Source organism: Arvicanthis niloticus, chromosome X (genome assembly GCF_011762505.2).
Source record: "Arvicanthis niloticus isolate mArvNil1 chromosome X, mArvNil1.pat.X, whole genome shotgun sequence".
Classification (NCBI taxonomy): domain Eukaryota; kingdom Metazoa; phylum Chordata; class Mammalia; order Rodentia; family Muridae; genus Arvicanthis; species Arvicanthis niloticus.
Window position 1 is genome coordinate 14,673,802 of NC_047679.1, and position 14,866 is coordinate 14,688,667.

At 38.6% G+C, this 14,866-nt stretch overlaps 1 protein-coding gene across 2 annotated transcripts in view; it reads right to left on the reverse strand.

Annotated features, from left to right (window-relative positions):
* Positions 1–14,161, reverse strand: part of Rragb (Ras related GTP binding B) — a 31,538-nt gene extending 17,377 nt beyond the window's left edge. The window contains exons 1-6 of one of the 2 annotated variants that reach the window (XM_034486159.1): positions 13,520–14,161; positions 12,719–12,752; positions 10,059–10,158; positions 5,878–5,961; positions 3,980–4,046; positions 1,690–1,912 (exon numbers count right to left, since the gene is read on the reverse strand). In XM_034486159.1, coding sequence (XP_034342050.1) covers positions 1,690–1,912; positions 3,980–4,046; positions 5,878–5,961; positions 10,059–10,158; positions 12,719–12,752; positions 13,520–13,611 — 600 coding nt within the window. In that variant the 5' untranslated portion in view covers positions 13,612–14,161. The remainder of the gene's footprint in view (positions 1–1,689; positions 1,913–3,979; positions 4,047–5,877; positions 5,962–10,058; positions 10,159–12,718; positions 12,753–13,519) is intronic. The other variant, XM_034486160.2, reaches the window with a different exon arrangement.
* Between the last annotated feature and the right edge of the window lie 705 nt (positions 14,162–14,866).

A 14,866-nucleotide genomic window follows, 5' to 3' on the forward strand; every position in this document is an offset into this window, starting at 1 on the left:
ACCAACTCACAGAAACGTATAGTTTTGGCTAGTTGATCATAGTGCTCCTATAAATGAACCAGATGGGATATCTACATAAATGAAATAATGAGTCAAATGATCAAAAGCCTAGCATAAATCATAGACTGTCACGGCTCCTCAACTGGTATCCATCCAGACTTGTGCCACTTTGTAAATCCAGAGAACCCCTTGAATGAGGGAAGGCTGGGTCAAGTATAGAAAGGATGCTGATACAATTCCATTCAGGGTGCCTGTTGAGTTTCTGTAGAAGGCATGGATATTGGAAAGTGGAGCATCACATTCTTAAGAAGTTTCTGACTGCAGTTACAACTACAAGACCAAATGTAGTTAACATACCAACTCATCTATTGATATAGGAATCAATGTTTCCTGTTGTGTCTAAGATTTATTTGTTAACTTCGTATCCCACTACTTTGCTGACTGAATTTACAGCTGTAGGAGTTTTCTGCTGGAGTTTTTAGTGTTTTTATGTAAAGAAACACACCATCTCAAAATAAGGATACTTCTATTTTTTCCTCTCTTTAATGTATATTCTTCTTTTCAGGTCTCTAGCCCATCTTCCCAGCTCTCCAAATTTCAAACTACTTCCAGAGGTGGCTTCCAGAATCAGGTGAGCTAATTCTTTAAATGAAATGTGTCTTTATCTTTCTATACACAAACACATGTGACTGGGTCTCTTTCTCTGGAAAACTCAAACATACATATTAATATATCATTGAGGATAGTTACATAAACATTTAGAAAGCAGTACAAGAAATTGAAAGTGATTAAAACGTTCAGAAGGAGCTCATTTGTTGGTTATCAGCACACATGTAATTCCAGCTCCATGGGATCTAACACACAATATGTTATGGAACATGTTTTCCTGACTAAAGCTATCACCAAAAAATCCTTTAGTATGAGGCTTTTCTTAAGCTCCAAGCCAAGGGCTGGGCAGTGGTGGCTCATGCCTCTAATCTCAGCACTTGGGAGGCAGAGGCAGGCAGATCTCTATGAGTTCAAGGCTGGCCTGGTCTACAAAAAGTTCCAAGACAGCCAGGGCGAAACTAAATTCTATACAACCAGTATAATCTAAATCTCCTTTCCTTAGTTCTCTATAACATAAAGAAGGATTTTCTTTTTTATCTTAAACCTTAATATCTAATGTTCTTACTTTATACTGAACAAACTGAAGGTAGACTGTGTCTTACCAGACCCAGAATCTTATAGGTAGAGAATTTGCCTATTTTACTAAACCTCTTCTATACTGAGCCCCTGAGTCCTCTCTGGGACATTTTGGGTTATAGGTAGTTAATTTTATGTGCTTTTGTTGAGGAAATGAAGGTTGACATTTCCTACTCTACTATTCTTAGTCATCTTTGAACCGTGCTTGACCCAGTGTGCTAGGCACTTGAACTGGTACAAGTTCAACTGGTACAAGTCCTAAATTAATCCAGTGGCAGCAGCAACCTCTCCTCATCTTACTCCTGGTGGGTCTTTCAGCTGTGACAATACAACAGGGGCAGCTAACTATGTTTTAACCTGATAAAGGCTTACTTAGTGAACGCACGTGGTCAGAGGCTTACCTCGTTCTGAACTACAGAATGGTACCAATTGACCTTCACTGTTCATAAAGAAAGTCTACACAGCACACTAAGCATTTGGTACAGCACCTTTTCAGTTTCTTACCAAGTCTCGCTGATCCTCCTGTACCAAATCCATTTTGTGTACCAAGCAAAAGATTTTGGCTTCTGGAGAATTCTGCAGAATGGCCTCAAGGCATGACTGATAGTAATGCATGTCCTTTTCAAGTTCACGGCTCTCCACATCAAAGACATAAATCAGAACCTCCACATTTCGGAAGATGTTGTCACGTTGGCTAGTGAAATAATTTTCCATGAAGTTGTCTTGTCTGGTAGGAGGGAAAAAAAATCTAGATAGTAAATGACTCTTCTGTTCAGTCACTCCTGCTTGAACTTTCGTTGCTTGCTCCAGTGAAATATGATCTTAAGCTTTAATTCAAAGAGCAAGTAACAGGCAGATGTGGTGAGCTTTACCTTACTCTACTTCAGGGTCATAACTTGCGATCCAGTAAAATTCTTTGCTTTTCTCCTTATGTTTTGCTGTTGTTATTATTGCTGTTGTTCTTGAGACTCTATAGCCCTGGCTAGCCTAAAACCCACCAAGATCCACCCACCTCTGCATACTTACCATGCCTGGCTTCTCCTTAGGTTATAAACACATTTACCTTCTGTTCATGTATTGATCACTCATGCTACTTGTCGACCTCTTCATTTTTAACTCCAGCTTGTTCTCTTTATATTTCAATCCAATCTGTACATCCTCATAGGAACTATCCCTCCCTTGGGGGCAGCTCACTCACTTGTAGGCTCTCATTTGCAACACTTACCATGGGCAAGAAGCTAAATTTATGTTATGAGGTTTTGATTAATAGTGTTCAATTCTCTATACAACCAGACAAGAATCACCCCTGATATTATCTCCTGCTATCTCACAACTTTTAAAAGAAAGATGGTACATTCTTAATGAACGTTTGCTGAATAACACTAGTCAAATAGTCTACATTTATGAAAATGATTTCAATGATGACTTTTCAGAAGAATGTTACCCTTTGCTCCTAGGTTAGCTGTCACTTCCCCAAAAGATCTCAACACCTGGACAGCAATAAAACAGAGTGTCATTTAGTGGTGTATATGGAGTGGTGTTTACGAATTTCTAATCCTGCACCTTGCTAATAAGAGCTGTGTGACCTTGGAAGAATCGTATTTTCCCTGAATTACAGATACTTGATCTATAAAACTGAATTTCATATTTTAGTACCTAAAAACAAGGAACTTGGGTAAATCTGTTGACATAGACTAGAGAATTGAAAACAATTACAATGAGGGAAGATTTTTATCCCAAAATGTTAATTCAGTTGCTGTCAAAAAAAAAAGAGTTACTGGGATGGCTCAGAAGTTAAGAGCACCGACTGCTCTTCCAGAGGTCCCGAGTTCAATTCCCAGCAACCTCATGGTGACTCACAACCATCTGTAATGGGATCTGATGCCTTGTTCTGGTGTGTCTGAAGACAGCTACAGTGTACTCACATATATACAATAAATAAGTCTTTAAAACAAGGAGTTACTTTCTTAAGACTATTTAGTTATTTATTATTCCTTCAAAACTACTCACTGAGCATCTTTTGTATGTTTGGAGCTGGGATATAGCCACCAGACAACAACATCTATTTTGTGAGACACTATAATATATATATAATATATATATTATATATATAATGTATATTTTATATATACATTATATAACTTAATCAACATAACTTAATTATATATAACTTAATCAACATAACTAATCTATGACTTGGTTATTTTGCTCTATTGTATAGGTAAAATCACAGCACAAAGGGTTTAAATAATATACCCCAGAGAAAGAACTTAAACTCTTAATCACTCTGCACTACACACTGTTGCTTCAAAACAGAGGCACAGTAAGTGCAAATTTGTGCTTAGATTTTTATGGTCGCCCTGGTCATAAATCAACAGTAGGTAAATACATGCTCAGAATCCAATTTACAGTGACAAGACTACCTTAGAAGTAATTACTAAAATGACTAAGAACAATCTGGTATACTAAATAATAGCTAAGAATGCAATACTAGTATCAGTCAACCTGAAAAAGAAATCTAATTATGCCACTGCAAAAGAGGCATGATCTAATTCCATAGTATACATATTTAGATGGGGCTTATATTGGAGCTACTTAAATATGTTTTGTGTAGAAGGACTTTTCCAAGTTGTACTAAACACAGATCTCTATTAATCAGCTGGTAATTCTGAAATATGTTTTAGCCAGTGCATCTATGCCAATGAGATTTCTGGGTGTATCTGCCATGCTGATTATGCTAGATGGCATCATCATTGCCATCGGCTTCACAAATAAGTAGGCACATAGTACTTACCCACCACAATCCCACAGGTTCAAAACCAGGTTTCCCAAAAATCGAACATGAGAATGTTCTACATCAACTGGAAGATAAATGTTACAAGTCTAGTATTTGTAGTAAAGAACATGACATTTAAGATAAGCAAAACACTAACCCATGGTGTTTAGAAGGACCAAAGTGGAGTGAAATGCTCAAAGCCATAACAAGAAGGTGATTTTTAGCTTAGTCACATGGTTTAGTGGCAGGGTGGGTACCTATACTACCCTATGCTAAGGAATGGGCTCTTGTGTAAGTAATTTTAAAATTTCAGTAGTTTAGTACCCAAAGCAGAAACAATCTCCAATTATAATATTGTTAAAATTTAACACACAAGACAGTGACATACACCAATTAACAGATATTCCCAAACCCACATTCCTTCACCAACTTCCAAACAAAACTTAGAGACAGTAAGCAAACACAAAATAAACAAACATAAAACATAACAAAACTAACTCCTGTACTGACTTCCTTTTTAGTTAATGTGTCTAGTAATTTTTCTTTCTGACTCTCCTGACACATTCAATTCACTTTTAATTCTTTGTAGTATCTCTTAATTCTGGTCTTTCTTTCATAATCCATCACTCAACATCAAGGAAGGCCCTTATCTCCTCATGCCTATACTATCAGAGAGTCTTACTGACTTTACATCAACCATTAGGCTACTACAAGGTTCATCTTCTTAACGCTACTTTGAACATATCACTCCCCATTCAAAACACTCTCAGTGGTTCCTCCATGTTTAATCGGAGTGGACTCAAGGTCCTTCATACTTTGGCTTTCAATCTACCTTTCCAATACCCAGTAATTCACATTAACAAACCCTCTCCCTTCAGCCCAGTATGTTTTACTCACACTCCCCCCACCCTACTACCTCCCCAGTCCCCAACACATTCTACTTTCAGGGGTCGCAAACTTGCTAAATCAGGCCATGTGAGCAAACGTATACCATTAAAAGCTTGCTAAATATGAGGGTAAGCATCTACCATGGCCTCAGAGAGGTGACAGTTTCTCAACTATTGTTCATTTTCCATGCAAAATCATTGGCTCAGGGTTCCTAGATCTTTAACATTTTAAATAGTAGCGTGAATTCTAGGTTATTATGAAAACTTTTACAGGAGATTACTACTTCCAATTTTTCTAAAACAATGGACAGGCCAAAGAAAACACAGCCACAGGCCTCATCCAGCACACAGGCTGTCTGTTTGCGACCTCTGCTTTTTTGTTCCCTCCCACTATCCACTGCCTTTTCTGTCATTTGTTGCAAAGCCCCCCCTTTCCTTTCAAAGTTAGCCCTAAAACCTAGAGGAATTCCCATCTCCTCCAAAAGCCCTCTTTCCCTGACAACAACCCCACCTACCACTATCTCTCCCTCTGAACTCATCTAAACATTTATTAAGCAACTACTCTCTGCCAGGCACTAAAAAACCCTAAGAAAGAATAATGGAAGATTTTTATCAGGGATATTCCTCAGTATCTAGCAATTTTATTCTACATAATTTATGTGATTGTTAACTCAATCACATAGTAATATTTCCTGTGTCTAACTCCAAGTTGTTACCTAAATTAGCTGCTATCTACTTTTCTACAATTTTATCTTCTCATAATGTATAAATACAAGCCATCATGAGAAAGGAAACCATACAGACTTTAGTTTATATAACAGTTCTAGCTCTGAATGACCTTGGGAACTCAAGAAAGCCTTTAGAAATAGCTTCTACTTCTGTAAGAAAAGAAAATAATACTGACCTCACAGGATTGCTGTGAGGATTCAAAAAGCCATATACATAAAGTGCCTGGCACATAGTAGATGCTCAAACTACTTCCTTTTTCCCCTTTACTTCCCCCTCCTTGGAAAAGGAATCATATCTTACATGTCTTTGTATTTCCAACAGAGTCTACGAGAGAGTAGGTGCTCAAACTGCTATTAATTTGAAGACTATGTATACGGTCTAGTACTAAAAAAAATGGAAAAAAGTGCTACTGAGAAAGGGAAAGACAATAACAAAAGAAGCGACAGGATTCAGTGACTTTTAGATATGGGGCATATGGGATAGAAATCTGGTTTCTATTCCCATATTACAGAAATAGTTCTCATCAAGTGACCGATGGCCCCATTGCCAAATCCAGTGGACTTTTTAGTCCTTGTCTTATTTTCTGCAGCATGACACTGTTGACTACTCTCTTCTCCTGGGAATTAATTCTCTTCTCTTGGTCTCTGGCATCACAATTACAAAATCTTTGGAAGCTCCTCCCTCATATGTTCCTATTCTTCTTTCTGTCCCATAAATGTTAGGGGTCCTTAGGGACTCAAAATCATCTTCCCCAAAGCAAGATAACTGTCATGTAGATACTAACTAGGCAACACTAGTGCAGATTTCTCTATTTTTCTGACTCATATACTGTATGTCTGTACTGTAAATATCCCAAGCTCAATATATAAAACATAGCTCATCTCTCCTTTCATCCCAACAAATCTGCTCCCTTTTCAGTGTTCTCCATCTCAGTGATTTTAGCCATCTGCCTAATATTTCATTCTTCTTTTCCCCCTCATAATTCTCTCCAAGTTCCCCAGAAAGTTCTGTTGACTCTGCTGCATAAGCATATTCCGCATCTCAGTAGCTCTGCGCCATAGCCAGTACCACTCCCACAGGCCAAATAAAGCCCCTGCCATCCCTTACAGGTTTTTGAAAACTTAGAAATTTATTTCTCACAGTTCCAAAATCTTGAAAATTTTGAGGTCCAGACACTAGCAGTGTGGAAGAAGAGTGAAAACCAGTCCTCTGGCTTATAGGTGGTACCTGTTTCTACCCTTGCATCACTCCAACCTGTATCCACATTACAGACACAGTGATGTCTCCAAATGGCTGAGTTTTATATCATTCTTTAAGAAGACTTACACATCAATGATGGTATACACTAAGAAAAAGGCCAGAATAGTAACCCTAGAATTACTAATGGTGGTTGTCTCTAGAAAGTTGGCTTGACAATCAAGAATAAACTAACATTTTATACTTAAATAATGTTCGAAGCTTTCACAAGTATAATTTTGAATTAAAAAAATGTAACTCTGCCCATGCTAATTTTTTTGTTGTTTAAAAATCTCTCATGACCTTTCTTGGCTTATAAGACATTTTATATATAAATGCCATTTCCTACTTCCCTATTAAATTTTATATTCCCTGTATGCCCCCCATCTGTTCTCCTATAACCTTCCTGCTCTGTTATCATTAAAGCAACTGAAGAGAATAAAGAAAAACAGAGCTTTGGGAATCATATTCACTTATGGGGCAGAAAGAAGAAAATTTTATAAAGATTAACTCGTCTTTTTAAAGCAGGGAGGGGCAGTTAAATGCAAAGGAAGAAAGTCGGGGTAATAAAGCATTAAATGAAAAGCCAAGAGAACAGAATTTGGAGGAGATAGGAAATCTTGGAGCTGTCAACAGTGTTTGAAACTAAAATATTTCATAATCATTTTAGTGACAAATTTACCATTGCAAAAAACATATTTTAGCATTTAATAAATTAATAATATCATTATTTCTGTACTTAAAATTTCAAAGTTCAAGAGGCTTTAAATTTAACAAAATAAAAGTTGACTTTTTTCAGGAATGACAAACCAGGAAAACATTAACACATTAAAGGCAAACAATATTTTAAAAGTAGTATTCTTTTTTTACTACCTTTAAAGAAAATCAGTAACTGCATCAAAAGGGATAACGAATACAAAGTAATGCACTACATGTATTCTGAACTAGTCCACACATTTAGCAACAAACACACACCTTTCTTCATTAGTGACAAACCCATTAATGATGATATGCTTAAACATTAAGACCAACATTTTTCATTATGTTTTTTACTATCTTTGATGGAATTCAGGAAATACTAACCAAATATTACTAGTCAACTTACTACATGAGATATCTTTAGGGGCAGGAACCCCATTCGGCTGACATTATCTGGCAAGAAATACTTCCAGATGTATACTTGTTGAATAAACGGCCTATTTTAGTGAATAGGATTATATAATTTACACCATTATGTTCCTAATGATACTGCTGGATTCTGTCAAAAGTATTTACAGCAGTTTCGGTAATTCTAAATTATTCATCGGATTCAGGGTAATAAACCAACCGTGCTGATAAATTAGAAACAGAAATATCAGTGGTACTGAGAAAAGATGTTTCAACAAAGTAAAAAGAATTTAAAGTATTAAGCAAATGTTTTCCAGGGATTGATGAGTCGTGTAATGTAGATGGGCTTTGTCATACTAAAAAGAAGAGCACAAACTGTCATTCCAACACTGACACTTACTGGCTGAATGTGATTAATTTTTAAGGTATACTTTTATCGTCTATTAGAACGAAGATAATTGAAAACTAGAGTAAATGAGAGAGGGCAAAAAAGTTACAGTAGTTTAATAAGCATCTTTACTGAAACAACACAGATACTAGCCCTACATATTTAATCTGGAAGAGAAAAAAAATCGAATATATCCAATCAAGGCACAAGACAGAAAAAAAAATTTGGACAAGTATTTTCTAGAGGCTGATATGACAAGAAAGGAAACTATCTTGACCAACAGTTTTGACAATTATTTAGATACTTATCAAATATAGAACTGTATATAACTAGTAAGGACAGCTAACATCAGATGAGAGAATACATAGCTAAAAACCTTTGTATTATTGTAATATTATAATATAACATTATTGTATTACGTATTGCACAAGAAAACTGTAACCCAATGGCTTGGATTTCAAAAAAAAAAAAAAAAAAAACATAAGCCATCTAATATAAGGATTCATTATTGAGTTCAAAATATGAACTGTACAAAAGCAAGAGGATGTGTATGCTTCAATAAAATATATGCAAAGATGAGTTGTGGTTTTAATTATTATTCAGTAAAATGAAGGCTGCTTCAAAAAAGAAGGTAGGATTTTGTCATGGTAATGGCAAAGTAATACCCCAAATCAGAGATGTAGTAGGCCCACCCTGCCCTGATTAGACCACATCTGCATTCAAGTCTTATAAGAAGTCCTTGAAAACATTTCAAAAGTATGTCACATGAGGAACCAGAGATGTTTTAAGAATAACAAAATTTCGGAGGCAGAGAATGAGTAAGATAAATTAAGATATTGAGTGTTCTCAGATATTTGTAGAGAACAGAAGATAACCATGAGAGAGAGAGAAAGAGAGAGAGAGACAGAGACACAGAGAGACTTTTATCTAGAAAATAGTTTTCAGAGTCTGGAACATAATGTGCTTGAAACCAGATTGGGGCACCTGAACACTGCTAACTTGTTGCTAAAAGTACTGAACATGCTAGAAACCCAGATTGTAATCTCAAGGCTAGGCAGAGCAATACCTGTCCTCACCCAGAGGCCAAGAACAAAGACAGAATTCAGAAATGCTTCGATGCTTCAGAACGAAATGACAACCTGCATCAGAGTAGAGCACTCCCAGGATCCTCCATTCAGTGTTCTGGTAGCCATTATAGCCAAGAAAGTCTATACTAACATTCTAGCCATAAAGGTCAATAAGATTTTTCCCAACTCAGAGTAGATGCTCCAAGAAGACCTAGGTGTATAAAGAAAAAGAGCAGAGTGCAGAACAGATATACCTCTCTCCTTACTATCCTCAAGTTTACCTTTTAATAAAGACAACAACTAACTCCTATATTAAAACCATCTTAGGTTTTAATGTACTCTCGTTAAGACCTATGGTTTTCCCCTTTGTATGAAAAGTTATAAACAAGCATTCTCCCCACAGAGTAAGCAGGCAAAGGGTCCCTATCCTTGCCTAAGAAACAGCAGGATACACAGGAAGTTAGCTGAGAACATTCCACTTTGCAAGCAACCTAGAAAGGAAAGCGGCTCCCCAGGATAGTGAGCAATAATAATCAGAATTAGGCCATACATTCTGAAAAGGGAAAGCATGCTCCAAAGCAAACTCATCAACCTGTGCATTCTCAAGCTGCTGCAACCAAGTGTGTTAAGCAGATTATGAACAGCCAAGTCACCTCACTTTACAATAGGATGGAACATCTTACTTGTTGCACCAAGACGGCGTGTGTCTCTGGCAATATAATTTGCAAAGATAATAGACCTCATGCTGGTCTTACCAGATCCACTTTTACCCATCAACAGGACCTAAGGACAAAGTAAGGAAAAAGGTTAGCAAATCTAGAGCAAATCTAGTGTAAAGGGAGCCATTTCTCTTCTGTAGTTGGCATTTTACAGATGTGTAAGTACCAATGACCAGTATGAATACCTGTAATTAAACCATTCCCCAGTCAATGGTGTTAACATTTCGAAAGCCAAGCACTGACCTGCTATGAGTCACACATCATTTTAGCAATACAACGGTGGTAAGTTTGTTATTATACATATTATTTATTTAAAACTGCATTAGAAAAATACCACTTCAATAGTAAACTAACCTATGCTCTTATAATGTAAGGATATATATCAGATTTCATATAGTATAACTGAAAAGTTCTTCCCACTTCTCTGTTCAAGGTCAGATTGTTTTCCATCTACGTATTTCTATGATTTTTATTTCATCAGTTTCTGCCTCCTCTTCTTATCCCATGTCCTACAAAATTGGATACTTAATACACATAAGACCATTCTTGATTTAGCTTATCTACTTCCGTGTTTACCTTTTGATTCTCCTGGACTCGAACTCTCAGCATCCATTCACATTTAAGTGAATGGATGGCTTACAGTCTCTTTGCTTCCAGCCATTTAGGGAGCCCTGACTCTATGTCTGGATTCACCCTTTCTACTAAGTCCCAACTTATCCTTCAAAACTTGGTTCAACAATCACCTCGGGAATTTTCTCTGGAGTTGGGGATGTAGCTCAGTACTAGGGTACTTACCTAATACAAGTGAAACCTGGGTTCGATCCCCAGTATCCTCCCCATGAAGTTCCTCTGACCTAAATGCCTTAGGCCAGCATTCCTCAACCTGTGGGTTGCAACCCCTTTGGGGAGTCAAAAAACCCTTTCACAGGGGTCACCTAAGACCACTGGAAAACATGGATATTTACATTATGATTTGTCACAGTACAAAATTACAGTTATGAAGTAGCATCGAAAATAATGCTGTGGTTGGGGGTCACCACATGAGGAACTGTAATTGAAAGGTCACAGCGTTAGGAAGGGTGAGGACCAGGCTGGCTTAGGCTGACAGGTATCTTGCCTGCCCCTCGGTGGTACTACTCTATCATTGCAGACCATAAAGCTCTGCAGTCCCTCCTTTGGGCAACTCTCTCACAAGACTCAAACACTTGAAGGACAGAGGGAGAGTTTTTGTATCCTTTGTGTGCTTTGTTATCTCCAGGGCCTAACATGTAACAAAAGCTTAAAATACACTCATCAAAAGAATGAACAAGCCATTAAAGCAAAAAATGCAAGAACAACTATCTGGCTGAGAGCAAGACTTTACAAGACATCTTTCTTGTGTTAGGATTTAGCACAGGAAAAACACCTGTGAACAACACCAAATAATCTTGCACTATAAGGAAACAGAGTAAAATGACTTTCAGAGTCCTTTTAAGCACAGCGTTTATTAGATACAGCTCTGTGAACTTTCCTTTTCAAATGAAAGCAACACCTATTCTACCTCCGACCCTAATATATTTTATCAAAATGTCTGATCACAAAGGTAAGGAGCAGGCAGAGGCAGGCAGATTTCTGAGTTCGAGGCCAGCCTGGTCTACAGAGTGAGTTCCAGGACAGCCAGGGCTACACAGAGAAACCCTGTCTCGAAAAACAAACAAACAAAAAAAAAAAAAAAAAAAAAAAAAGGTAAGGAGCTTTAATGAAAACATACTGGACAGGGGTTTGTTAAACTCAACTATTTTGATATCCAGCTTTACCTAAGAAAATGTAATTGCTTAGCTAGTCTGAGATTAATATGGATATTTTCCTTGTCTTTTGCAAAAAAGTCTAAACTAAATTAACTAAAAATTAATTAAGCAATAACTGTGTCTTTCTGAGTGTAAAAGCTGACCCTTCAATGCATGTGCATTGCAGAACCATTAAAGCAAATGGCAGTTACCCTCCTTTCTCTTTTCACAGTTCCGTAAGCTTTTCTTTGTATCTACTTTTTTCCTCCTAATTACGTAGAGATTTCTGGCATTTTTCGGGCATCCTTGTTGACAGCAACTTCAGACATTCATCAAAAACATCCTCCTAGCAAACTTGAGGCCCAGAATTAAATTTTAGATGAAGTCAGACTAAAAATATGGAGCTTTTTCATCCTTTCAGGGCAAGGATAATTATGTTTGTGGTGTACCGGGAGTTTATTCATGTAAACTTCCTCATATCCCTATGAAGATTATCACCAGCACTTCACAAATGATACTAAATCCCCCAAAGGTCAAGAAATATGCTTCCGAGCTACATTCTCAGGGATACTGTCTACGTCGCAATAACAGTGCAAAGCAAAGAACATCCAATTCCAGCTAGAAAAAAAACTGCGTGTAACATTTGATTTGGGTTAAAGAATCAGTGCACACACAGAGGGCTGTGTAATATTTGTATATGTCTTGACTCCATGAGATTAATTTTAGTCAAAGTAAATAAAGGGATGAGTGTCTCAAAGACCACATAGATTCTTGCCATAGTCCAGAAAAAGCCAGATTTCCTGAACTGCAGCTCCTTACCTTTTCCTTCACGTTACTGATGTACCTAACACATCTTACCTTTTTCTTCATGGCTGCATTTGGCATTGCCCACCTGTAGATATAAACCAAAAGAGATAGTGTTTTCGTAATCTAATTGCCTTTGGGTGGGGGGAGGGACAAGTAAACAGAGAGATGCAGAAGAATATTCTTTAAAACAGCTAAGTATGGATGGGACCTCATTTCAGAAGTCTTCATTTTTCCTAAATTATAAAGCTGGGTTTATGTTCCCTGTTTCCTTCATCAGCTCAGGAGATGCTGCCTAGGAAGACATATTTAGTAATACAAACCATTTAAATTCAAGATTTGATACTGTCATAAAGCTGAAGCAACACTCTGGGGACTTTTATAAATCAAACAATATTTTCATATTTGAATACTATTTTTAAATTAATCTCCTTATTTTTAAAATCTAGAATCATCTTTGGACCTTCAATCGTCCTTCCAAGCTGTATTTCATTCATTAAAGGCACAAAGTACATATAACGCAGTTCTCAAACAGGCATATCGCACTATACGTCATTGGTCAGCAAACGTCTGTTCTCTCCCTTTTTATCATCAACAAGGTGATAACATCAAATAACCTTTATAGAAAACACAAAACAACTCAGAACTGTCTCGATTAAAATACTACGCATTAACCAGGAAAAGGCAAAGGGCTGTTTCTATTCTGTTTTCCGTCATCAAGGGCATGATATCAATCAACCATATTGGCAAATTAAAGCAATTCATCACTGCAGGTTAGGGGTTGTTGCATCTCACAATTCTCTTTACAATTAGCACACCCTCCCTCCCAGGTGCAACATAATCCCCTTTACCCACCCAAGCGATCCTTCCGGCTCCCCTAGAGGAGGCTCCACTCTTGGGCCCACATTCTCTTTCTCCGTCTTTTTCTCGGAGTCAGATTCTTCCATCGCGCAACAAGTCCTTCACAGTGCCTTCTAAATCCGCAGTACCGTTCTTCTGGCTCACCTCCTCTACTGCCTATGCTCAGCACCCAGGGCCCGCGGGGCCTGCTCTATCCCTGCCTCCGCCTTTGTCCACTGGGGGGCCGCTTTTCCCACAGTTACCTTTACCGACCCGAACTTAGTCTCCAGGCGCAGCCGAGCAGGCCAGCCCAAAGGAGCAAGCGATTCGGTGCGTGCAAAGGAAGAGATGGAGGAGAGGGAGGGCAAGGTGGATGGGGAGTTGGTCCCGAGTTTGGGCCTCACTCTCCAAGGTCTCAAGACCCAAAGGTAACTTGGTCAGCCTCTCTGCAGACTGCAAAGGCTGAGATAACGGAATGAGCTGAGCCGAGCTGCAGAAGCGAGGCGGTCACTGCCAGCTGGCTCCTCCCGACCTCGCTGCCAGTCACAGTCCGCCTGAGGATGCTCTTACTTCCGCGCCCGCCCTTCAGGAGCGCAAGAACCTCACCGCAACCACGCTACTGCAGGCCAGGATCACGTGGGAACCTGCCGTAGTCCCAGGGCCTGTCACGTGCCGCTACCCTTTTGGGGGGGCCCTGGGTTGGCTTGGAAGAATACCATAGAGACTGCTTTAGGAAAGCCAGAGTGCCACCCGCCGTCACGTGGCCCGGGCTCTCATTTCCGCGCCATTGGCCCTTAGGGCGGCCTGCGGGCACCTAGACACTGATGGACGCGGCCCCGCCCGCCCGCTCCTCAGAGTTAAAGGAGAAGGTTGCAATTTCAGCACCTGCCAGCCAGCCAGTTTCACTGCTCCTTATGATTAGGGCCCTGTGCATTTTTGCATTCATGGTAATTTATCCTCCCGTTAATCCTTATGACAGTTCTAGTAATTAAAAAAGCAATACATCTAAAGTGCTTTAAACTGTCTTTCCCATAGAAAACTCTCAATAAGTTGTATTGCCAGGACCAGAAACACACAGAGGGTTTAACACGTTCACCGCTTAACTTTGAAAAGCTGCAAGATGACCATGTAATACTTGCTACATACACAGTTTTAATGTGGAAAATAAGTGATTTGTCAACCAACTCTCAAATCTCAACCCAGCAAGTTCCAACCTCGATGATTTAAGAGCTTCTTAGTCTTGGAACTCTTTTAAATGGGACACCAAGGAAAAAGGCTGGGAAAAGGGGTTGCATAGGTTGATGCTCCTTTAAAAGACTGAATTTGCCATTCACAGTTTGCAATGGCCTCAACTTTCTTAGC